The sequence below is a fragment of the Prenolepis imparis genome, unplaced genomic scaffold (assembly GCF_030444845.1).
Source record: "Prenolepis imparis isolate NDT839.2.m4 unplaced genomic scaffold, iyPreImpa1.0 SCAF_13, whole genome shotgun sequence".
Taxonomy (NCBI): Eukaryota; Metazoa; Arthropoda; class Insecta; order Hymenoptera; family Formicidae; genus Prenolepis; species Prenolepis imparis.
The window spans coordinates 2751689-2779023 of NW_028141171.1; the positions used below are offsets into that span (position 1 = coordinate 2751689).

At 32.9% G+C, this 27335-nt stretch overlaps 1 protein-coding gene across 2 annotated transcripts; it reads right to left on the minus strand.

Moving 5' to 3' along the window:
* Nucleotides 1-6358: 6358 nt before the first annotated feature.
* On the minus strand, nucleotides 6359-27330 carry Wts (serine/threonine-protein kinase warts). Of its 2 annotated transcripts, XM_083052513.1 has the most exons (5): nucleotides 25983-27324; nucleotides 24721-25062; nucleotides 22292-24605; nucleotides 10056-10333; nucleotides 6359-7091 (listed from the first exon to the last, which is right to left on the minus strand). In XM_083052513.1, the coding sequence occupies exons 2-5, from the start codon at nucleotides 24997-24999 to the stop codon at nucleotides 6660-6662; spliced, it is 3303 nt and encodes a 1100-aa protein (XP_082908639.1). In that variant the 5' UTR covers nucleotides 25000-25062; nucleotides 25983-27324; the 3' UTR covers nucleotides 6359-6659. The 2 variants fall into 2 exon arrangements, with proteins under 2 accessions (XP_082908639.1, XP_082908640.1); XM_083052514.1 differs by lacking the exons at nucleotides 6359-7091; nucleotides 10056-10333 and adding an exon at nucleotides 21999-22197 and having other exon boundaries at nucleotides 25983-27330.
* Between the last annotated feature and the right edge of the window lie 5 nt (nucleotides 27331-27335).

A 27335-nucleotide genomic window follows, 5' to 3' on the forward strand; every position in this document is an offset into this window, starting at 1 on the left:
AACGCGCGCCTAGCATGCGGCGGGCCGCCCCGACGTAATTCGCGCGCTCGTTGGTCGATCTTTTTTAATTAATATCTCGAAATTTTACGTGGTTGTTTGCAAAATGGTATAGGACTTTTCGACTCAGTTTAACGAGATCTACTTGTATATTTTCAGTGTGACACCTTACGTCAGACACCCTGTATATATATATATATATATATATATATATGGTATATATGTTTTACTTTTATATATATATATATATATATATATATATATATAAGTAAAACAGTATATATGTTTTACTTATATATATATATATATATATATATATATATATATAAGTAAAACATATATATACCAGGTGTCCCATTTTAAAAGACCCACTCAAATATCTCATTGTCAGAAACACTGCGTTAAATCGAAAAATGTTTCCTACAAAAGTTGTAGGGTTTCGAGGGGGACATAACATAGTAATATTCATTTGACCTTGGGCGGCGTCTCCAAGGTTAGTGAAGGTTAACCTTAAGTGAAGGTGAGAATGAATTTTGAAGAAAATAAAAAAATGCTTCAGATAAAAGTTGTTCAAATTAATTAGTAGAAAAAGATGTTATAATAAAAAATATGGGTTTCCATTTAAAAAATTTATTCTCATCTTTACTTGACCTTGGAGACGCCGCCCAAGGTCATATGAATATTACTATGTTATGTCCCCCTCGAAACCCTACAACTTTTGTAGGAAACATTTTTTGATTTAACGCAGTGTTTCTGAGATATTTGAGTGGGTCCTTTAAAATGGGACACCCGGTATATTAAAAAGTTTTTGCACTCTAAATCGAAGAAGAAACGACTGGCTTTACTTTCTCTCTCATACGCTCCATCCAGTTATTCCTAAATCCATGATCTGACCTTAGGCTCATAGTACACAAAAAAGTAAGAAGACGTAAGTAATAAAGGGTCTATCTAGACAAATTTGTATATGGATGTATCATATTCGATTATTCTTCTAATGTTCAATTGTGATCAATTTCTTAAGGTCATACAATACGTCGCAAATAAATGTCCCGTCGCGTCGTAATTACTAATTGAAAAGTATTATTTCTGGTTGTGCTTGGCAGTTACGGTTAGCAAAAAGAATTGATTAACTTTTAATTTTTTTGCCAAACACAACTATTAAACGCTGAAAATAGCACTTTTTAACTAGAGCACGGATGCCCAACTAATTTCCTTGAAAGACTTAGATTTCAAATTTTGATCATTGCCCGCGGGCCAGACTAGTATCCAATTATTGCTTTCTTTGCGTCATCCAGGGACTACCACATGTAGGTGCATTATTACGAGGGTCTATAGTAGTCTAAATTTTATATCTTTGGAATAAGTTCGCGGGCCGGATTGATAGGCTGCGCGGGCCGGACGTTGGGCATCCGTGAACTAGAGGTTTGTTTTCTATTCTTGCACTGGCTGAACTGTACACACTGGTGTAATAAGTTAAAGTGAGACAAGAGGCTTGTTTTCTATTCCTGCACATGGTATAAGTACAAGGGTATGCTCATTCCGTGCTCACCCACTGCGCAGTCAAAGTGTGACGTCACACTCGGGTAACTCTGATTGGACTATAATTAAACATGGCGGCCCCCCGGTGCTGTTTATATCCGGAGAAATGTGATTGTGAAAGATTGTGAATATTACAATGTCCTGTTCTGTGAAAGGTTGTGGCAATTATTATCGAAAGACAAAATTGCTTCATGGAAACAGTATAAAATATTTTTCGTTTCCGAAAAATTTTACGATCGATATTAACATTTTTATATATTCGTTTTTTATACTTTTCTATATTTATTGAGTTTTTAATGTTATTTATTTATATTTATTAATTCATAAACTATTACTTCACAACAAATTTTTCCCTGCAAACTTGAAATCAAAATAATATATCTGACGAGAATGCTGCTAACATAAGCTATTTGGAAACAGCAGTTTTAAATTTACCGCTTATCTGTGACGTCACACTTTGACAATTCTGATTGGTAGCGTGCGCAAGAGCCCTTGTATTTATACCATGTTCCTGCACTGATGAACTGGTGCAATAAGTTAGAATGAGACAAGTATATTTTGTCTCACTCTAACTTATTGCACCAGTGTGCACAGTTCAGCCAGTGAAGAAACAGAAAACAAGACTATTGACTGCTTTCGCGACAGAATCAAAATGATCCTGCGCTGTGATTGGTCAAATCTGAAAGAAATTTAATCAAATCCAAAATTTCACTGAATTTCATTCAATAAAATTTCAGATTTGATCACAGCGCAGGATCATTTTGATTCTATCGCGAAAGCAGTCAAGTATATTTTGTTAACTGTGGCTGCTTTCACGACAGAATCAAAATGATCCAGATTAAAATAATCCTGCGCTGTAATTGGTCAAATCTGAAATTTCATGAATGAAATTTTAATGAGATTCAATGAAATTTGAGATTTGACCAATCACAGCGCAGAATCATTTTAATCTGGATCATTTTGATTCTGTCGCGAAAGCAGCCTGTATTTTGTTAATAGTTACTATCCTTTGTGACTAGCGACCATAGACATATTAAGGTAGACTGCTTATAATATAGTGAGGGGTGTCCTCCTGGGGGAAAAAGATAGCATGAATTTACTTGGGTTGCTGTCTTTTTCTAATGGTATACTGCGCATACTGGTGCGCAGATTACGTCATAAGTCATGTTTATTGGAAAAAGACAGAAACCCAAGTCATTTCTTTCCTTCAGGAGGACGCCCTCACTCCCGGTTTCACTGCCTCATAAGCAGTCTATCTTAATATGGCCCCAACACACCGAGTCGTAGGGGGTATGATGGGAGTCGCGGCGTATCACGAGCTCATCGAGCTCGCACGAGTCGCACAAGTCGCATGTACGCTACGACTCTCACCACTACAACTGGGCGTGTTGCACGTTCCAAAACTGGCACCAGTAGTGTTCAAGCACATTTCAGCACGTTTTCGTCCGTTGTTTTTTTCGCACAAAAATTTTTTGGTTAAGGCTCCTGGGTGCTCACCGCGGCCATATTGGAATCGTGACGTCAGAGGCGAGAAATAACACGTTGAGATTTTTTAGATGCCATATTTCTAAATAAAAACATATTTGCATAAAATAACACTTAAGATCTCTTTAATACACTTCTAAAAAACGCCGAAAACTATCCTTTTTCCTTTATAATCAATCAACAGCTGTAAAATGATCGAGATATCAGACTTTGACATACGGAATGACTGCGCATGTGCAAAGACCAGACGGACTGGGCCTCATAATATTACATTTTACAGCTGTTGATTGATTATAAAGAGAAAAGGATAGTTTTCGACGTTTTTTAGAAGTGTATTAAAGAGATCTTAAGTGTTATTTTATACAAATATGTTTTTATTTAGAAATGGCATCTAAAAATTTTTAGCGTGTGTTTTCTCGCCTCTGACGTCACGATTCCGACATGGTCAACAAGGTACCAGGAGCCTTAATCTATAATGAAAAATGAAGTTTACATACATTATTATCTGTTTTCTGACGAATGGACCTATGAACGTATGTTAAACTTCCTTGTCCAAATTAAAAAAGAAGAAGAAAAGAAGAAAGATTTTCACATTCTAATGGAACGCAATACCACGATGGAAATAAATAACGCAACGGCACATGTAGCTGCGCATGCACAGTTGTTTTCGCGTAAGTACAATATGACGATTGAACGGCTCGCACTGTGAAGAGAATATCCGTTGAGTTTTATTTTCCAAAAACTTTCCACGTTGCAGAAAGGCAAAAATTAATGATCTATCTCTATATTCGTGAAGGTTGGATTCTGCTACTATCATTATTTTGATATATCGCGAAACTGAGATAATGTTTTTTTCTTTCCATAAAAAAGAGCTTAAATGCTACAATTGTAGTACTGCGTTTTAAAATGGGAATCTACAATGAAAAAAATTTATGGAAAACTTGTAATGCATTACTAATTACTTATTAGGATTTTTTTTCTCTACTAGATTGCCATTCTCTTTAAATCGCTATAATTGTAACACTTAAGCATTTTGTTCTACTAAAAATGCAATCATTGTCTCTTTTAGTACAATCAAAAAATAAGTCTTGGGTCTGATATGAATGTTACGTTCCGATTTACTACAACATATGTAAATAAATTGAACGTTTCTAGATACTTTGAAGCTCAAAGACAATATTAAAAAGTAATTAAGAAAGTAAGATGCTTTCCATATTTAATTATGCAATTAGTGGGGAAAAAAGAAAAAGAAAAGTGGTCGCTTCAAACTCTCACTCTTTTCTGTTTCTCTTATATTATATATAATATTTCTTTATATTCCCTTATATTTCAAAGTATCTGGAAACATTCAATTTATTTACATATGTTGTAGTAAATCGGAACGTAACATCAGGGGGCAATATATATGTATTATATATATATATATATATTGCCCTCTTTCCAGAGCATCATGTGATGAAGAAAGTATCTTACATATTTCTGTCCATCAATCTTGTCGAACAACTTTGCTCCCTCAGCTGTCTTATAAGAATGTTCAGTCTAGTCTATTATAAGTTTATGGTGTTGCTTATAACAACATTCACTAAATAATGTGGCTTGTATAGCTTTGTTTCAATATACATGCGCAAGCAAAAACAGAATGACCCAAAAAGATCATCTCTCTTTCAGATCATTTTCTCTTAACTGAATTTAATATAATTTAAAAAGAACTTTTATATACTGGGTGTTCAAAATAAAGCATTACAAATTTTTATCTCCAAAAATATTGTTTTTAGAAAAAAATGTTTCAAATAAAAGTTGCAGATTTCAAGGGGGAGATAAGTTGATGATGATAGAAATGTTTGTAGAAGACGGTTTTCAAGGTTATTTTAAGGTTATTTTAAGGTCAACTTGATTTTTTAAAATGGAATTACCTTAAATATTTTATGTAAATAGATTCCTTATAACATTCTGCATAAAAAATTATAAGGGTAAGATAATCAAAAATCGAACGGTTCACAAGATATTTACATCTTAATATCTGACATATTTTGATATAAAATACAAAACATCTCGTAAATTATTTAGTTTTCGATAATCTTATCTTAATATTTTTATGTATAGAATAATTAGACGAATCAATTGATGTAAAGAAAATACACTTGTTTTTAAGAAAAAATATGTAACTACATGTTGCAAATTGTGTATTTTTTCTTAAAAACAAGTATTTTCATTATATCAATTAATTTAATAGAGAAAAGAATTCAAGAGATCTTAGAAGATATTTCTGTTCTGTAAGCACATATGTATTAAAAGTTTTGTATGTAAGACTTGTTAAAAAGTCAGTTTACTTTAATTAAGCAAACTAAATTTATGTCTTTGTAAAATGTAAGATAAGTTTTCTTATTAATCTATACTGAGAGAGACAAAGATATTCCATTGTCGCTGTCTCCTTCCAATTACATTTGGTGCATCAGAACTTTTCCAATTTGTATTAAAAATTCAGTGTATTTGTCATATAATTAGATTTTTGTTAGACATGCAGATTGGTTGCTAGCACACATACAGTTATGCATGCGACAATATTTTGTCATAAGCTAAGATATATTAATGCCTCAACGCTATAGAAATTTCTAATTTTTTTCTTTTTAATTGATCTAGATATTTATGCATTGCAACGAATTTTTTTATTCATATGCATATTAAATAATTCAAAACTACATTTTTATTAATTAATGTTATATATATATTTCATGAATTACTTTAATCTTACGTTTAATTTTTTGGACATATAATACTTACAAATTTCAAATTTTTTAACTGAACTTTAAGTCAATTAATATTGATTCAGACGAATATTTTGACACATTTTGCCCGACCAAAAATAAAATCTTAAATACAAAGATTGCTAAGGCATTAATGACATATATGTATATACATATATGTATGTATACTATATGTACATATATACAAAATATGGTTATATGTGTATATTAATTTTTTTTGTTTACTTTTGACATTATTGAGTCAGACGAATGACGTGTAGATACTCATACATCATGAATATTAGCACTAAGAAGGATTAGCAATGTTATCACTAAATAGAAAATGAAACAAATTATATTACATTCTGTTAGTCTTATATTAAATCTTAATGGATCAGACATCTATCAAACTCTATATATATATATATATATATATATATATATATATATATATATATATTCATTACCAATTTGCTGATTCTTTTCAGAGCTAACGTATATGATGCGAATATCTAGACCTGATGCACCCAACCCAAGAATCAAACTCGTCAAAGATATATTGATCTTCACTGTATATATAATATGCCTTCTTTACAATCGGCATTTGCATAAAAGAATGACTTTACCTCATTGTGACAGTATTATTACTACTCAGAGTAATATTATTACTACAATGTCTTAAATATTGGATGGAAAGTCAAGTGTATATGGCGAAGTAGAATATAATAAAATGTGTGTGTCTAATAGAGCAAAATTCTTATGGACATGATAAATCATATCTTGAACTATAAAAATATCGAACGGAGAAAATGATGAGATAAGTATTTGAACGGCAAAATAATATAGGCAGCAATAAAGCGCTCACATAATAAATCGTATAATCTTAGCCTAATGTCATACGTAAACAGGACCTTGATTATCGTTGTCGTCCAAACTGATTCGACTAGGATACGCAGGACCACCACCGTCATCGAAAAAACGTCTGAATGTGAACTCGAAGAAGCCGTGAAATGGCTTCCCATTGTCCAGTAATTCATCCGATTTGTTTGAATCCGACGACTCTGAGTTGCGTAATTTTTCGGGATCAACGGGATCAAAGTTACTCGTATCGGTCGGATACTCTATACGAGGTATATGCGGGGCCATTTGGCGTCGTAATCCCTTCTCGAAGTCGATATTCGCGAAGAACGGATGACTCTTGACCTCGTTTGCATTTTTACCTAAGCGACGATCCGCACCAACACAAAGTTTCATTATTAAGTCCGTACTTTCTTGCGATAGGTTGGCTTGTTTCGGTATATGAAGCGTCGTTTCCCAATTAATAACCTGTAGAAATGAAAAAGAAAGCATTTAAAAATATTAAAAGGGCAATATAGATAATAAAAGAAGCTAATCAAACCCGCGAGTAAGAGTAAAAGACTTCTAAATAATCATTGGTTTGAAGATCTGAGTAATATTCATTGGTTTGAAGATTAAATGATTAGGTCCCACTTCGGACCATCTTCAGTAACATGAAATAGAAATACAAAAATAAAAATAAAAAATATAATAATTCAGACAAGAAAAGTGGAAGCTCTAAAAAGCTAAATACGTACGATAAGAACGTATACTAATACGTACGATAAGAATGGACGAGGATAATTTCGAAATATTTAGAAGTGTTTCTTCTTGTTTTTTTTTCTTTTTTCTTTCTTTTAAAGAAATATATTTATTAACATTTATTAACGTTTTTATGAAATGTTGCATATGTTTATTAATGTTTATTAATGATTTATAAGATTAGAGTAAATTTTAAAACAAGAAGTATTGATTAATTTAAAAAAAAATAAATATATAAAAATCTGTATTATAAAAAAGAATACTATGCCTATGTATATTAGTTTCTTCCTATTTATCAAAAACAAAAATACTAAATATATTACTAAGAAAATTGATTTTGATTGAAAAGAACCTAAATCCATTTTCGGAAGTAAAATTCAAAATTCTTACAATGGCACTTGAATTCTTTTCAAGAAAGGATACATTTTTTCTATTCAACAGATTTTTATTAACATTTGTATTTATGTTTCTTGGATCGCTGATTATAAATTTGAAGTTAAACTCACAAATTCAAAATGAGACAGATCTGGTAAGATAAACTTGTTTATGAAATATTTTATTTTTATTCAAGTTAAACTTTTAGTCGTTTCTTGGTACGCTGATCAAATCTAAATTCAAATTTTGAAAATTTAAAATAGTAGACTTATATGGTGGAGACAATTTGTTTATAAAAGTTATTATGTTTACTCAAATTAAGTTTTTGTGAGCTTTCTGGAATGCTGATTACAAATCTAAAGAAAATTCTAAAGGATTAAGTAAAGTTGGTTTTTTATAATAAAAAAAAACACTAGCTTATTTTCATACAATCAAAATTTTTTTCAAAAGTAAATATATAAAACATTTGTAATAAATTGTATATTATATGCAATGATGAAATATGTTTAACATTTCTTTAAAGTAAATATGTTTAACATTTCTTTAAAGCTTTTTAATTTTATTATATAATTTACACGCAACCGATATAAAAAACGCTTATTTCAATATTTTCATAGAAGCAAAAGTTTTTTTCAACAATAAGTATAGAAAAAATTTTTCAATAAATAATATATAATATCTTTATTAGTTTACAAGAAGCTAAGTTTTTGGGGGAAAAATCGCATTTTTTCATCCTTTGTTGTTTATAAATAAGAATATATTAATTAATTAAAATATTATTAAAAAGGTAGTAAGTTTAAAAATTTTTTCTGCCAAGTATAAATTATATCAATATGTTCATATTTGTAAAACGAGAAGAAATAGTAGGACGTATGTTCTACTGCTTTGAAAAGGACTAAAATCAAATTTGAAATTTGTATTTGAAATCTTTATTTTTAAGCATACGTAAAAAATATTTGTTGAAACATATTAAGCTTTTTAGATTTCCAAAATCTATTTTTAAAAATTTTGTAAAAGCTGAAGTTGATTCATTAATGTGTTTTTAAGATATCGTGCACACTAAAAAAAAATTGAAGAAAATCGTTTTAAAATAAAACTAATTTGAAAAGTCATGTATAATTTTCTTTAAAATAATTTCTTTGAAAGCGTTTTTATATTTATGTCTAATAATCAATTTCATATAAGTCTTCTCTTTCTCTCATAAAATTTATATCGATTATAGCTACTAATTTCTCTTAACAAGCGATTCTTTAATTATTAAATAATATTAGAGTTCAATATCATATTTTTAACAATAAATATATTAGATTAGAAATTTTAAATATTATAATTTAGATTATTAATTATATTAAATACTGAATGAGATGAATACCATGATCATATTAATTATTATTAGTGTATATTATATTATAATATGTTTATTCAAGGTTGGTCATTTTGATGTTGCATTCTAAATATTTTTTCTTTACGCCTTTTACAAAAAAAATGTTTTGGACAAAAGTTGTTTGACTTTAAAGGGAAACTCGTGCAAAAATCAAGAAAATCCTTAACACATATGATTAAATTTGTCTCAACAAGCCGTACAATTTTTTATTTAAAAAAAAAATTGATTTCCACTTTTAAAAAATGATGATCAGTGAATTTCTTGAAAGTGGCGCCATCTGTAAATAAATTTATATCCCTGTTCCCTTTGAAGTCAAACTTTAGTGCGAAACATTTTTTTGTAAAAGAGGTAAAGGAAAAAAAGAGATTTAAGGTGGGACATTAAAGTGACTATTATATAATATTATACTACGTATTAAGGCTCCTGAATATTCCTGAATGGGCTGCGCCCATGTTGAATCGTGCCGTCAGATACGAGAAATAACACGTTGAGAATTCTTAGATACCATTTTTAAATAAAAAAGTATTTCGATGAAACACCACTTCGGATAGCTTTAATACACTTTTAAAATACCTCGAAATCCTTTCCTTTTCCCTTGACAGTCACTCAACCGTAAAATGATCGTGATATCAGACTTTGTCATGCGGAATGACTGCACATGTGCAAGTCTCTTATCACAGTCATTTTACAGCTATTGACTGATTATATAAAGGGAAAAGGATAATTTTTGAGGTATTTTAAGAGTGTGTTAAAGCCATTTGAAGTGCTGTTTCATCAAAATGTCTTTTTATTTAAAAATGGCATAAAATAATTTTTTAGCGTGTGTTTTCTCGCCTCTGACGTCACAATTCCAACATGATCGGCGACCAGGAGCCTTAATACTAAATAATAATTATGTAAATAATACCATAAAGATTACACATTCTGCATACCTTATATTGAGTTTCTGCAGGCGTATTGGCAAGAAATGGTGGAGAACCGACTAACATTTCATACAAAATTACTCCTACACTCCACCAATCGCATAACTGTGTATATCCTGTTCGCTGTAAAACCTCCGGCGCGATATAGTTTGGTGTTCCAACCAGAGAATGCGCCAAACATCTTTGATGCTCTCTATGTCGCCTGCGTTCTAATGGCTTTAATTGTATGCATTGACATTCGTTGTTCCAATCGTCAGCTGGATCCATCGAATCTTGCTTACCATGGCCTAAAATCATACAAGAAGATGTATCATCTGCTGTTTTATATATTTAATATTTTATATATTTTATATATATTTGTCAAGATATATTTTATAATTTTCTATAAATATACACACAGGGTATTCTAAAATTAGACAAACTTCAAGTAGTTATAAAGGACATCAAAAGGATATCAAAATAAGCCAATTTTGTCAATAAACCGTGTTTGCAAATAAGCCGTTTTGGCACTAGAGAATCAAAGACTAATGGGGTCTACAATAGAGTTGTAAGTCATAAAAAATTGACCAATCACAGATGAATGTGAGGAGAATAATCGACTGTGATTGGTTAACTTTTTATAACTTACGATTTTACGACTCTATATTATATAGACCCATAAAACATTTGACGAAGATATTGTTTGAATTGACATTATTTGAATAAAACAATGTTGATTAAACTCAGTAACACAGCAGTATTCAGTATTCATTCAGCATCACACACTCATTGTCAGTATTCATTATTATTTAGTCGAAATTCGTTTTCGAAATATTAAGTTTTTTTAATAAAACTGGCCGATATGCATTTGATTTATGGGGAAGCTAGATGTATAATGGAAGAAAAGCTACGTGCTTGTACGAAGAAAGATATCTTCATCGTTTAGTGACAAAACGGCTTATTTGCGAACACGGGTTTATTGACAAAATTGGCTTGTTTTGATATCCTTTATAATCATCTAAAGTTTGTCAGTCTAATTTTGGGATAGCCTGTATATTGAATTATTAGAAAGTTCATAAACGAAACATTCATAACAATTATAAAATTTTAAGTAGATTTTATTTGAATATGTTTATTATTTATATCATTGTATATTATGTATATATATCTCTGTACATGGATATCAAAATTATCTACGTGTAATAGATAAAATAACTTAATTATTGATAAACCTTTTTCAACAACTACAATTGTTCAGAAATATTTATTAATCGTAATTGTTAAAGTTCTGGATGGATCTTCACCGCGACCATGTTAGAGTGTGACGTCAGAGACGAGAAAGCACATGCTGAAAATTCTTACCCCGGGTCTACATTGGTCGTAAAGTCGTAAGTCGTAAGAAAATTGATCCAATCACAGTCGATTATTCTCCTCACATTCAACTGTGATTGGATCAATTTTCTTACGATTTTACAACCTATGTAGACCCGGCCTTAGATGCCATTTTTAAATGAAAAGATATTTTTCGATGAAACACTACTTCAGATGGCTTTAGCATACTTTTAAAATACCTCGAAAACTATTCTTTTCTTTGACAGTCAATCAACAACCGTAAAATGATCGTAATATCAGACTTTGTCATGCGGAATGACTGCGCATGTGCAAAGATCAGACGGACTGGGCCTCATATTACAGTCATTTTATAATTATTGATTGATTATAAAGAGAAAAGGATAGTTTTCGAGGTATTTTAAGAATGTGCTAAGCCATATGAAGTGCTGTTTCATCGAAATATATTTTTATTTCAAAATGGCATCTAAGAATTTTTAGCGTTTTTTCTCGCCTCTGACATCACAATTCCAACATAATCGGCGACGAGCCAGGAGCCTTAAGCGCATACACATATACATATAAACACAGGGTGTTTTTAAAATTATGTTAGAGATTTTAAGGGCGTATTTTGGTCAAAATAAAAAAAAAGTTCCTATAAACACGACTCCAAAAATGCTTTTGAAATGAGAGCTAAATTATAGCTCTCGGAGACTTTCACAGATCGTTGAAATTTTGCACAGCGTAATAATTAATAGTGTTCTTCATTTTTATGTGGTTTTGACAATTTGATTTTGAGGAGGATATGAAGGGGTGCTAATTTTCATTTTTGGACTCATGTTTATAGGAACTTTTTTTCTTATTTTAACCTCTAGAATACTCTTAAAATTTCTGACATAGTTTTAGAAACACCCTGTGTATACAGGGTAGACCGGATCAACTCTTCAGGGTAGATTCCTGAGATCATTTTAAGACAAAAATCCTAATACCAAAATGTCGAGGCTATAATAGTTTTTGAATTATAAGGATTTATAGTTAACGAATCAGAGTGCCTAAAATTGGCGCGTTCAGTGGTGACACAACGCAAAGTGCTAAAGGCGAAAACTGACTATCGCCCCTCTTAATTAATTTATTATTTATTGATTTTGTTAAATTATATATATAATGTATTAAAAAAATTATTTAATGTATTAAATGTTTTTAGTTTCTTCGAATTGTTTTAATAAAACATTTAAAGTATATTTGAATGAGTTTTATTTGGATATTAACAATAATAGCTGCTTATTTTATTAAATAATTGTAAATACATTTGTTAACTACATATCTACTTATTTGATAACTACAGTTGTCTGTAAGATATGAAATTAATAGCAAATTTCTGAAAGAAATATCATGTGATAGCTTGCGTTTTATGTATCACGTAAAAGTAAAAAATGTCCACTTCCAATATTAAAAAAAGAAAATGTTATATTGAACAAATCGCGTTTATAGAAATATCAATACAAGTAATCTTATTTTCGGGTAAATAACTTTTATATCAATATAAACAAGAGGGGCGATAATCAGTTTTCGCCTTTAGCACTTTGCGTTGTGTCACCCCTGAGCGCACCAACTTTAGGCGGTTTGATTCGTTAACTATAAATGCTTATAATTCAAAAACTATTATAGCCTTGACATTTTGGTACTAGGATTTTCGTCTTAAGGCTCCTGCATACTGACTGCAGCCATCTTGAATTGATGACGTCAGAAGCGAGAAAATATACCATGAAAATTCTTGCGACTTACGCTAAAATAAAAATGTTTTTCAATAAAATAGGGTTTGTAACCGATAGAACCGACTTGTAAAATATACCGAAAACTCTCCTTTTGTTTGGGTAAGCAATAAATAACATTGTATATGTCGAATTGAATTGAGCCTAATCAAGGACGAAAACCCGCTGTTTGACAGGTATCGAAATGAAATAAATATTTGCTTTTACATATTAAATTATAACAAAATGAGAGTCTTCGGTATATTTTAACACTATAACAATTATTTTAAAAATAGAAACACTGCACTAAAATGATAAATGACGCTGTAAGTCGCACGAATAATTTATGTCATTTTCACGCTTTATAGTTTATAATTTTGCCAAATGTGGCGCTGTCGTACAATGTATTTAAGGACTTGGCAATCGAGTATGCAGGAGCCTTAAAATGATCTCAGGAATCTATCCTGAAGAGTTGATCCGGTCTTTACGGGACACCCTGTATATATGTATATATACTCGGCGAAAAATCATCATAGACTAAAAATTAAAAAGCATTTTGAAGCTTGAAGTTTTAACTTCAACGTGGAATCGGTAGTTTAAAAAAATTGTTTATCTTTCCGTTCTGTGTTTTAAAGAAGAATACATTGTTTTGTTCCTCAAAATTACATATCTTTGACACTCTGCAGCTCGATAAAAAAAATGTCAAGTTTCATAAACTACAAACATTTTGTCTACAAAACGTTATTTTTAAAATTTTTCTACAATTTTTTTGACCAAGTTACACGATTTTGAAAGTAAACCTCTATTTTTTAGATACGATGTCGATATTCGGCGAAAAATTATTGTAGATAAAAAAATTTTAAAAGCATTTTAAAGCCTGCAGTTTTAACTTTAATGCGCTACCGATGGTTTAAAAAAATTTTTTTAACTTTCTTGTTTTGTGTTAAAAACAAATACATTGTTTGCTCTTTAAAATTACGTATCTTAGATACTCTGCAGCTCGATAAAAAAAATTTCTCTTGAAAAATTCTACTCATGTTTTATAAACTACAACATAAAATGCTATTTTTAAAATTTTACGATTTTTTCTATCCAGTTACAGATTTTGAAACTAAAGTTATATTTTTCAGAAATGATGTCGATACTCGGCGAAAAATCATCGTAGACAAAAGAATTAAAAAAGCATTTAGAGCTTGAAATGTCAACTTTAACGCGCTGTTGGTGATTAAAAAAATTTTTTTTTATTTTTCCTTGTTCTGAAAAATAGATTTAGGCCCGATTGCACCAACATTATTTTAGCTTTAAGTAAACTTAAATATGTATCTATCATTATCTTTCTTTCTAAATAAATAAAGACAAACATATACATATTTAAGTCTCGCTTAAAACCAAAATGACGTTGGTGCAATCGGGCTTTAGTTACAAACTCATGTAACTGATTTCAGTTCATTCTCCAGAGATCGGGCGTGACTTATGATACGTCCTGTATTTATATAAAAAATATAATGATTCTATTTTAAAGAACCAAGTTGACTTTCAAATAACCTTGCAAAATGACTTTTGAGTTAAATGAGAATTGAGAAATGAGTTAAAATTCAAAATTAGCAACTTCTTTTTCCCCTTTAAAACCAAACAACTTTTGAAATATTTTTTGTTTTATTTAATCGGCTCTCAATATTAATAAATAATAAATAAATAAATGTGATGATGTTATAGATGTCGGCCAATAGAGCCAAGCGCGAAAATTAATTTCTAATTTTTCGGAACAGTATCTCTTGGTTTGAGATCACTGAGTTCCATTTGATTAATTATCAATTAACCTCGTACTTACAATGGAAAAATAGGCGAGAAAAACAACTTTTGTTCAAAACATTGTTTTCTAAAACGCAATATTTTTTATATTTAAGCATATTTTTTAAAATGGGACATTCTGTTTATAAAAAACAAGCCTGACAAATAAGAATTAAAAATAAGAATTAAAAATTGTCATGATAAATGACGCAAAAACTGGCTATATGATCTCTGCAAAACTATATACTGGCAAAGTGAAAACCGAACCTGGAGTTACTGTACCCTCACATTACATCAAACAATTGTCTCGATTCAAATCCATTACAATGGATAAATCATCTCGAACCCATTGCAAATGAGAAAGGCTATCGAAGCATTCTCTTTTCTTATTAGGAACCGTAAGAAAAAACAAACCGGAAGTACCTACGGAATTTAAGACGTCAACACTTATTGGAAGTGCACGATTTGCATTCAAATCCAAAAATAATCTTTCTTACACCCCCAAAAAATAAATTGTTTTACTGCTTTCAATGTTACATCATAGCTGCTTTCGCGACAAAATCAAAATGATCCAGATTAAAATGATCCTGTGCTGTGATTGACTGAATTTCATTCAAATGAAAATCAGTGAAATTTCAGATTTGACCTATCACAGCGCAGGATTATTTTAATCTTAATCATTTTGATTCTGCCGCGAAAGCAGCCCATGTAAATGTAAACGATCTAAAACATCTGAAATTATTGAAACACTAGAACTGATTGGTCAATTGCATTGGTGATCCTAGCTAGCAGTCGATATATGTGGATGTATATTAACAGGATCCTCCCCAAAATGATAGCGGTAAGAAATCTATTTTCTCTACAATTATATATAAAGAAGTAAAAAATTTTCTCAGTATGAAGCTTTATTATGTATAAGTCAGAAGTTTATAGTTCAAAAAAGCAGTTGAAAACAATTGAAATGACCTTCACGTTTCAAGGACAAAGTACCTATGAAGCAATGTTTTTAACTGCGGTGAAACATGTAAGTAATAAAAATGCGAATTATGTTGAAAGATAATCCACGAAGATTATCAAATAATGAACAAGAAACGGTCAACGTAATTATCAATGGTTGAAAGATGGCATCATCACATCGAACACTTCGGATACTAGCTCGATAATGTTGGTCAAAAAAAAGAATGTCAGTTATCGACGGTTAAACACGACGGTTAATAGGATTATCAAGGATAGATATCACTCATCGAAGATCAGAGAGATTATAAGATGCATTAGTGTTCAATACAACTTAAAGGACACAAGAATACCAAAAATATCTAAGAAAAGGAAAATATTCCTATACTGACAATTCTTCGAGAAGTTTGGCCAAGGAAAAAGAATAAATTATAAAAGGAATTTTTAGAAATTTGCTGGAGAAGCAGATCAAGAATACAACAAAACAATTAGGATGTTCAGCTACAATATTCGGAAATCCCAGACATATATCAAATCATAGTACGGTGCTTACCTCATATTTATTTGAAAAATACTGTAAGGAGCAAGGAATCAGACACGTTTTGATCAACAGGAGACAAGTCGAGCGAGTAAACTGAATAATCATCCTGATCCTGACGAAAATGTTATATTAAAACCTGAAGAATTGTTACAAACACATTGACATAGTGCAGCAGTATATGAATTCGTCATACAATCGAGCTATTAGAATCATTTGTTTCGAATTATTAATTGAAAATCTATATTCTTGAAAGAAAACTTGCATTTTCAATAATAAAAGCAGAAATGATAAAGCAAGAATGCGCGCTATAAGCTCCGTGATGAAGTCATAAACAATATTATGCAGATGCAAGAAAGTAATAGAAGAATTTACGATCGAAGACTCAAAGTTGCTATTGGCCTAGTTTACACCGAGCATTTGATACGCGTATCAAATAGTAAATAACTAGTAAGTTGGTTCAGTTATTGGCTGATCAGCTGAAATTCACTACTTGATACGCGTATCAAGTGCTCGATGTAAACTAGGCCATTAATTAGAAAGTTGGAGACTTGGTAGCAATTTCAAAAACCCAAACTAACCAACTAGACCAATCTAAAAAATCAAAATTTTTTAAAATTCTAAATTCTTAAATTTTTGGGACCTTATGAAATAACACCTGTCTTGAGAAACGATTACATGTCAAAATGCTCACGCTAATACTAAAGACAAAATAGTAACATCTAACATCAATGTCAGTTGTATGTTTATACAGTTAAATATCTACTTATCTCTATCTTAAATAATTATATATGTTAAAAAGACAACAAAGACTTTAACTGTAACTGTGTTGTAACAATATCTGACGTGCTTTGTTTAATATAAAATATTTGTATTGATGCCCTGCGTCTACAGATTTATTTTATAATATTTGGTCTGAAAATTTTAAATAATAATAATTCAAAATTTTGAAAATATCGTAAGAAAATGCTTATTGCGATACAACTATCTTAAAAGATTAACACAATTACATTCTTCAGTTAATTTCAAATAAAGTTTACTTTAATATAATTTTAATTTGAGGCTTAATTATAAAGGTATATGTGTGATGGCAAAAGTTGGAAGGTAACAAAACATGTTGACCTCGGAATTTTTGCTCAGAGAAAAATTGTCTCCAATTAGTCAGAGAATCTAACAAAATGATATCCAGTCGTTTTGAAACATCCTATATACACATTTGTGTGTGTGTGTGTGTGTGTGTGTGTGTGTATTGTATATATATACACATTATATATTATATATATACAGAGTGAAGAGAGACAAAGTATAGGACCGCTATAATTAAGTTATTTTTCATTAAGTACTTTCCAAGTTATGAACCTTTAAGTTTACAGTATTTTGACAAAATATAAAATATCTTGTGAAATATTCAGTTATCGGTAATCTTACCTTAATACTTTTATGCACAGAATAATGAGACCAATCAATTGGTGTAAAGAAAACATATAGTTGCTTTTTAAAAAAAAGTATGTAATTTGCAACATTTTTTTAGAGCAACTATGTATTTTCTTTACACCAATTGATTAGTCTCATTATTCTGTGCATAAAAGTATTAAAGTAAGATTACCAAAAACTGAATATTTCACAAGATATTTTGTTTTTTATGTCAAAATACTGTAAACTTTAAGTGTTATAATTCGAAAAGCACTGAATAAAAAAATACTTTATTATAGTGTTTTAAAAAAACTCGAGATAAGCGACAAGAATATGTAATAAAAAATAGGAGGTTCCATTTAAGAAATTGAAGGTGACCTTCACGTAACCTTGACAACGCTATTCATAATAATATTGTTATGTAATGCGCCACTTAAGGCTCCTGAATCCTCGCCGCGACCATGTTGGATTGTGACGTCAGAGAAAATACACGCTGAAAGTTCTTGCGTGCCATTTTTAAATAAAAAGATATTTCGATGAAACAACACTACAAATCTCTTTGGCACACTTATAAAATTGTCCGAAAACTATGCTTTTCCCTTGATAGTTAATAAACAACCGTAAAATGAGTGTGATATCGGACTTTGTCATGTGAAATGACTGCGTATGCGCAAAGACGGCTTGGACTTCATATTATAGTCATTTTACAGTTGTTGATTGACTATAAAGGGAAAAAGATAGTTTTCGGACAATTTTACAAGTGTGCCAAAGAATTTTGTAGTGTTGTTTTATTGAAATATTTTATTTAAAAATGGCACGCAAGAATTTTTAACATGTGCTTTCTCGCCTCTGACGTCAATATTCCGACATGGTCGGCGAGGAGCTACGAGCCTCAAGCCAGGAGCCTTAAGCCCTACAACTTTTATTTGAAACATTTTTCTCAAAAAGCCATTTTTCGAGATATTTTACCGGTCCTATACTTTTTCCTCACGCTCTATACACACACACACACACACACACACACACACACACACACACACACACACACACACACACACATTATGCTTGGTGCTTTTTTTATCCTTTTTTGAAAAGATAATTTTTTAACAATTATAGGGTATTTAAAAAAGGATTACATTCTTTGTGAGCAGGTAGTATTGACCAAAACAAAAAAAGTCTAATTAATATGAGTTCTATAATTAATATCTTCGAAGATATAGGCTATCTTTTTATTTGAGCTTTTTATCCTTTTCTTATTGATCGAATACTTCTACTTCTACTTTCAAAAATATAGTCCTTTGAAATCGGATAAATCATTTAAAATAATCCTGCATATAATATCAATAAATATGGTACAATCAAAGTAATTAAAAGTAATAAAATTTAAGGCAACAAAATTTGGCACTATGTCAAAATTATTTTCTCATGTATTTTAATTTGCATTTTAATATTTTAATATATCTGAAGATATTATCTTTATCATTAATCAAAACTTTATTATTTATTCTCATAGTACACAGAGTGCCAAATTTTTTAATTAAATTTAATTACTTTAATTGTATCATATTAACGAGACGCATTTTTAAAGTAAAGTCCATTTTGAAATAAGAAAAAAAAGATCTTAACATATAAAAATAATTTTTTATAGCCTAAAAACTTACTACAAGCTTACTTTATTTTTCCATATAATCATCATTGACTTTCACCCATTTTTTATATCATTTCAACAGCTTCCTAATTCCATTGTCTTAAAAGTCTGCCGCCTGTGTCTTGAACCACTTACAAGGGACCGGTCTGAAGTGTCCCTCGCCGATTTTAATAGAATTTAGATATGTTGTAGAGCATTAAAAAATATTAGACCCATAATTTTTTTAGCTGCGTATCTCAATGTTTAAGTGGTGAAACACCCCCTTGAAAAAAATCGGTTTTTTTATTTCTGAGCTAATAATGTCAAAACGGTAAAAGATATTTAAAAAATGTATCAAATACAAGTTTTATGGTTTTTAATGTTCTTTCAAACACTGGAATAATATTTTTCAAAAATGTCAAATTTTTCGAAATTCCCCTCCCCCTCTTAATTTTTGAAAAATATTATTACACTGTTTTAAAGAACATTAAAAACCATAAAACTTTTATTTGAAACATTTTTTTATATCTTACTGTTTTGACGTTATTAGCTCAGAAATTTAAAAAACCGATTTTCTTCAAGGGGGTGTTTCACCCCCTAAACGTCGAGATACGCAGCTAAAAAAAATATGGGTCTAATATTTTTTAATGTTCTACAATATATCCAAACCCCATTAAAATCGGTGAGGGACACTTTCGACCGTTTCCTTGTTAGTAACGCCGTTCTTTAGTTCGCCTTTAGGAAATTGAATAGACAACTTCGTGAGGTTTCTGGACCAAATGTTATGAGTGACAGTAAAGTTAGACAATGGTATCGTTTGTTTAGAAAAGAACGAACAAATGTTCATGACGAAGAGCGTAGCAGTCGCCTAACAATGATGACAGAAGGTTTAATGGAAGAAGTGAATGCAAAAATTATTGAAAATCAACAGTTTACGGTTTCAGAATTGTCTATTCAATTTCCTAAAGCGAACTAAAGAACGAATAAAAAAGCAAACTAAAGAACGGCATTACTAACTGGTTCAAGACACAGGCGGCGGACTTTTAAGGGTATATTTCGAACAGTGTTAGTTTGGCTTATTTTTTTTCTAGATGTTGACAGCTACTTAACTAAACCGAAAAGTGTTCCAAACCGAATCTATCATATTAGAGCAGACCATCATAACCTGTAAATTGTATAACCATTATAACGTGTGTTATTAATAAAAAAATATCGAAAATGTTCAAATTAGAAATTCAAGACCGCAATAATAAAATTTTTAATTTTTTAGTAACAAAAAATGTTTATGATTTAGCTCATAATGGTAAGTATTAATAATGTTATTGCAGTATCAAAAATTTTCAGACCTATCATACGCAGAAAAATTTTTTATTATGCAAAAACAAAAAAATCCTGAATTATTTAAAGACAAATCTATCACAACTAAAAAAAAATAAACTAAAATTCTATATCTTCATCATCACTGTCACTTGAACTAGAGCTTGTAAAAACCATGTTCAATATCACTGCTTTATCTCTGTCCATTTTTTATATTTATTATATATGTATGTACGTTATATTGTACTTTCACAGGTTATGATGGTCTGCTCTAATGGATAGATTCGGTTCGGAACACTTTTCGGTTTAGTTAAGTAGCTGCCAACATCTAGAAAAAAAAATAAGCCAAACTAACACTGTTCGGAATATACCCGAAATTAAGAAGCTGTTGAAACGATATAAAAAATGCGTGGAAGTCAATGATGATTATGTGGAAAAATAAAGTAAGCTTGTAGTAGTTTTTTGGCTATAATAAATTATTTTTATATGTTAAGATCTTTTTTTTATTTCAAAACGTACCTTACTTTAAAAATGCGCCTTTTATATGATATTTTAAAAATTATATTTTAAACATATTATATTTTAAAAATTCTAAAAGTTCAACCAATAAAATATATACATATTGAGGTAATATTTTTGTAGAACTTCTTGAATGGACACATGAATTTGGCATCTCTTTTATCTGTTTTTGAAAAATTTCTCAGAAAATTTTAAATTGTAAATTTTGATGTGCCAGAAATGCCATTTAATAATGTTTTTCAATTATCAATTGACGATGATAAATACATAAATTCAGAAAAAAATTAATTATTTTGACTGATATTCATATATTATCATCAATTATTATTTGCAATTTATTATATGAATTTCCTTATATAAATGTAATTAAAACATCTTTAAAACAAACGGCCCATGAAAAGTAGATAATTCAGAATGATCGAACAATATTATAACAAGAATAAGAACTGGGACAATAGAAAATGAACCACCAGTAATCATTCCGAAGGCCAAAGATTATGCTATGTATCTAGCAGAATTAAAAAAGAAATCGTAAGCTCCTTCCATATAATCAAAAGCTTGATTTGATTAACAAGAAGAGTTTCTTTTCCAACAATTTTCAGAACAATACCTTATGTATTTTTACAGTCTCAGTAAAAATTAATACAGTTAAATAGGATATATTCTTCATATTAACCAGATTTAATACTTATCAATTATCATTTATCCCTGAAAAATTCTTTTAATTGGAAAAATTGATATTTTAGCTATCATCTTACAAAATTCACCAATTTTTTATTTTGACTGGTACAAAAATATTTATCATATCTTTTGAATAAAAAAAATAAATAAATTTTGTATGAAATATTTTTCGAAGGAAGCCTTGATTTTCGAAAAATCTCAGTACGAAAGTTAAAATGACACCTTGCATAAACATATTATTTTTAATTCTACCTAAAATTACAAAATTACAAAATTAATATTTTCAAAACAATCCGATATTTAAGCGCCTGTTCAAGCAAAAAAAGAAATGATTGAAGATATTTACCATTTTGTTGATAATATTTAGAATTGTGAGTCCAACGGAATCCTGTGCAGAGGCCGAAATCGGTCAGTTTGATATGTCCGTCGCGATCAATTAATATGTTGTCCGGTTTAATGTCTCTGTGAATAAATCCCATTTTATGAACACTCTCGACCGCACACGTGAGTTCGGCAATGTAAAATCTTGCCAACGGCTCCTTGAAGATACCGAGCTTGATTAGTAACGACATCAGGTCCCCGCCAGGTATATAATCCATCACGAAGTACAGATTATCCTTATCCTGGAACGAGTAATAGAGTTTGACGACCCATTCGTTGTCAGCTTCCGCCAATATGTCGCGCTCAGCTTTCACGTGAGCCACTTGATTGCGATTCAACACGTCCGCTTTACGCAAGGTCTTCATCGCATAAAACTGATTGGTATCGAGCTTCCTGACGAGAGTGACCTCACCGAACGCGCCGACGCCGATCGGCTTGATTTTAGTAAACATCGACTTGTCCATTTTCGCCCGTTTCAACCTGATGTAATTGGATTCTTTCTGCGACAGCATCTTCCTCATCATGCACTGCGCCTCCGCGCTCAGGCCGATCTTCGCCATCTCCGTCTCCAGCTGCATACGTCGATAGAGACGTTGCTTGTGCGACTTGAGTATATTCTCCACATGCTGCTCCATAAAGAACTTGAAAGCCTGAGGCGAATAATTCCTCACCTTGCAATCCCTGCGTTCTTCCTCCTTCTCTATGCTCATGGTCTTGCGCTCGGGTATAGGGGACTGATGTTTGATCTTGTAGGATAGAGGCGAGTTGCCGCTGTGGTCACCTTTAGTACTACCAGTGCCACCACCTTTGGTACCAGTGGCGGTGACCACGGCAACGCCTTCGGGCAGGGACGAATGATTATTATTGTTTCTGACTGATGACATCGAAGTCGAGGCGACCGGCGGTAGAGACGGCGTATCCATCGCGTGTTGACAGTTATCGACCGGCGAGTACTTCCTCTGAAGTGGCGGATGGGCGATCGGGGACGATCGCGGCGCGCTACCACTCTCTATCGTAGAGGATGCGATCGACGGGTCTTCGATTGGGGTGCTGTAAGGTGGTGGCGGCAACGAATGATGTATACCGCGTTGCGCCGCCAATGCCTGCATCGTCGTGGCGTAACTTGGCGGTTCCGTCGTCGGTATATTAGCGGATGGCGCGGCCACATTGTTGACGGGTGGATAAGCGGGCAGTGGTTGCTGTTGCTGTTGCTTCTGCTGAATGGATGACGCGTAAGAGGGTGGCGGTGGCGGCGTGTTGTTGGTAGTGGAAATCGGCTGCGGCGCCGTGGGCGCGATAGCAGTCTGCAACACGGGTTTCTGCACCTGGGTGCTCTTCACCGATTGCATGATGATCGGCGGTTGCGTCTTAGCCTGTCGCGCGCCCCACGCTTGCAACGGGGTCGGTCTTGCCATCGACGTCTGCGTGCTGTTGGGCGATATCGTGGACACGGTGATAGGACTGGGCGTGCCAGCAGACGTCGGACCCGAATAGATGCCCGACGACGGGCTCTTACGGTAATCCTGCTGCGACTGCGTGGGACTTTGTCGATTCTGCATGGAGACGCTGTAGGAGGGCGGTTGTACCGGTTGACCGGCTGACGAGGATGGTACTATGGGATAGGGTGGCGGTGGTTCGATCTGAGTACTCGTGTTGCTGTTGCTCGTCTGATAAATGCTGAGAGCCTGCATCTGCTGCGTCAATTGCTGCTGCACTTGGGGACCGTTTTGCACGATCATCGGCTGACGACTGCCAGAGTTGTTGACACTCGCCACCGGACTGGTACCGCGCTGCGGCGGATTCGCTGACGTTAACGTGGCACCACCAACCGTGCTGGACGTCGTCGCCGCCGGTCTTGTCGGCACGACCGGCGCCGGTGACATTCGCTTCAGCATCTGTTGCATGTTGGTGGGTACATTGGGCTGGCTATAGGGCGCGTGCGGCGGCGGCGGCGGTGGCGGCGTAGAACTGCATCGAGGCGGCGGAGGTGGCGGTGGTTCGCGTTCCGCGAAATTATTAGGCGAGTACTGGCGACTTAGCTGCGGATGCGCGCTGATGTCCGTGAGACGCGGACTGTCGGATCGCGAGCTGCCGGCCCCACTGTCCAGCGCGGGGCTGCCGCGTTGCAAACTCAGTTCCCTTTCCAGACTCGGTTTCCTGATGAGTTTGGTGTTAAGTTTACCAAGTCCGTTCAGGGATTCCCCTTGAGTCTGCTTCAAGTACTCTATCGCTGCGTCTAATCGCCATCCTGCAAACTTCATGGCGCGCAATCCTATTTCCTGTAAATGGTTTGGAGAATGGTAAAAGTTGTTCATCGTTTAGATACATATCGCTTATGTTTAATAGTGATTTCAAATGAAGAGATCGAGCAGCAACTCTTCTACTTCATCTCACCTCCGAATACCCCATGGCTAATAATTGTCCCAATGCCTGTCGTTGGTCCGGTTTATCGACGGTGGAGCCAGAGGCGCCTGAAAGCCCGCTAAGACCTGAAGCGGAACTGATGCCACTTGTCGTGGATATGGTAGAGATAGTGCTGGCGGCACTGGAACCCACCTCTCCAAGCCCGCCGATATTTGCAAATGGTAGTAACGAATTGCGAATTTCAGCTAACGCCTTCTGGTGATATCCAGAGCCGCGAGTGCTCGATTTGTTGACCACAGGTGGATTCATAGTGGCCCATGCTAGGCCTTTTAGGACCTAGCTTTAATCTGGTTGTGACATATATAAATGTACCTACAACATAAAATGTTTTTATTATTCTTACAGTTTAAATAGTATATATTATAATAAAAATATTTATATATCCTGTGACTAAAATAAATCTTGGCTGCTTTCGCGACAAAATCAAAATGATCCAGATTAAAATGACCCTGCGCTGTGATTGGTCAAATCTGAAATTTCACTGAAAATGAATTTAAATGAAAGAGAGAGAAATTAGATATATAAATACTTGTTTTTTTATATTTTGTTTTGATTTTTTTATATTAATATATACGTGTGAGATTTATATAAAAGAATATAAATTAATATATATATTAAAAATAATTTAATTAAATTCATATTGATGTTAAAATAAAATCTATATTTAATATATAACCTATATTTTTATATTTTTCTTTTACCTAACTTATAAATATAATACATAATAACGTTAGACAATTATATATAAAGAATTAAATTTCGTTTTTAAAGGTACTATTTTAAGTTTAAGTTTTTAAGTTTTATTAACATTCCAAGTAGCAAATACATGTCATTTGACATCAAAATAACATGTGCTCGCTACCTGGAATTATTTGTAAGAAATAATATATAAATAATTAATACTTTTAACTGATATATTCTATATCTATATATGTGTTTAAAAAATTTATATATATATGTATAAATATATTATTATTACTAATTATTATTACTAATGTGACTCTCTCCTTTTTTATATATATGTACATATACACATATATCAAATTATTTTTTTTACAAATTTTAATATGTTTATTAAGATATGATAAAGATCTTATTTTATATAATTCTATTTGAATAAATGGATTAGAATTATGTTTATATTATTTAAATGTAAATATACGCGCAAAACACTTGTAAATATAAAAATGTATAGAAAATTCATATAATTTATATAACAATGTAATACTTACAGAATACAGATCACTGCTGATTCACCCTGTCACAGATATTTTCCAGTGTCATGATTGGAGATACAGCAGTCTAACCAGGATGCAGCTAATTCAGTTCAAGATACGCTCAGACTCGAGGGATTACTGTCGTTCCTGAACGTCTCTCAATCATGTATACGTAAACCAACGATATCTACATCACAATAATACGAAATTACTTGTCGGAAACGAGGTACGATGCAAGGTCGACCCCCCATCGAACTTGGTCGAAAACAAGCGAATGCTTCTTTACACCGTTACAAGAGACGATCTCGCTCGGTCGTCCACCTCGTGAGATCGACGAAGAAAGTACGGAGACAGGAGGCGTAGGCACTTGTTTCTCTGCAGCGGGCATTTGTCTCTCGACATCTCCGTGCCACGCGAAGATGAGCCATTGCTAATAAATGGCTAACCTATCTTGGGCATACTGTGGCTAAACGGGTAGTACTCCGTATCTTCTACAAACTGGTAACGAAGATAATAAACTGAAAAGACCGTTTAACGTTAATGCGATTGAAATGCTATAACGTGACGACGACGACGACGTTGAGGAGGAGGAACCGAGATTCCACAGGACGGAGCTTCCTCGGTAGGGTAATAATGGTGACAAACGCGTGAGCAGCAGCAGTCGTTCCGAGCATATTCCTCAAGTTACTCTCCATGTATTCCCTTACGTTCGCATCGTTCGGCGAGCAACGTGAGCAGATTGCAACCTGTGCAAGGTGCAGCGCGACGAGAGAACCGTCTGGATTTTTATAAAAACGGGCTAAATCTCCTCCTGGGACGGGCGAACGGACAGTCCAGGCAGAGACGGATGAACGCATACACATGCGTATGTGCGTGTATACAACATCACTGCGTGTTGTATGCGAATCGGTCGTCGGGTCGTAGGCTTCGTCCGTCCTCGGCCGACCTCTTCGGGGTCCCTCCGGCGGGCGCCACACGAGAAATTTCGCGATTCACGCGCGCGACAACAAAGACAGACACGGCCGTAAATTACTAGAATAGCTGGCAGCCATTTTGAAATGCCACATTCTTATATACGCGCGCAGCCAGTAACAACAGCAGGCGGCTTGACATTTTTTTTTTCGTCATCTATCGGATGGTCCGAGCCACCAGTGTAGACTTTTTGCGTAAACGGCGCGTGAACCAACAAGAGAAATTCCTCCTCTATTGCATTTTCCCCGATATTAATTAATTACAAATGGTGAAATAACCCGAAGTGCGATTATCCATTTCGCTTCACACACACACACACACACACACACACACACACATTCTGTATGTATGGGAGCACATGTAAGTGTTTATAATGTATGTATGCAGAAATGTATG

Bases quoted from the DNA above. Each gene is read 5' to 3' on its own strand.
- Wts (XM_083052513.1), bottom strand. From the start codon at position 24,999: ATGAATCCACCTGTGGTCAACAAATCGAGCACTCGCGGCTCTGGATAT. The intron at 24,606-24,720 runs GTGAGATGAAGT...AACCATTTACAG, and splicing joins TAGCCATGGGGTATTCGGAG to GAAATAGGATTGCGCGCCAT. The intron at 7,092-10,055 runs GTATGCAGAATG...TCATTTCTACAG, and splicing joins CTGCAGAAACTCAATATAAG to GTTATTAATTGGGAAACGAC.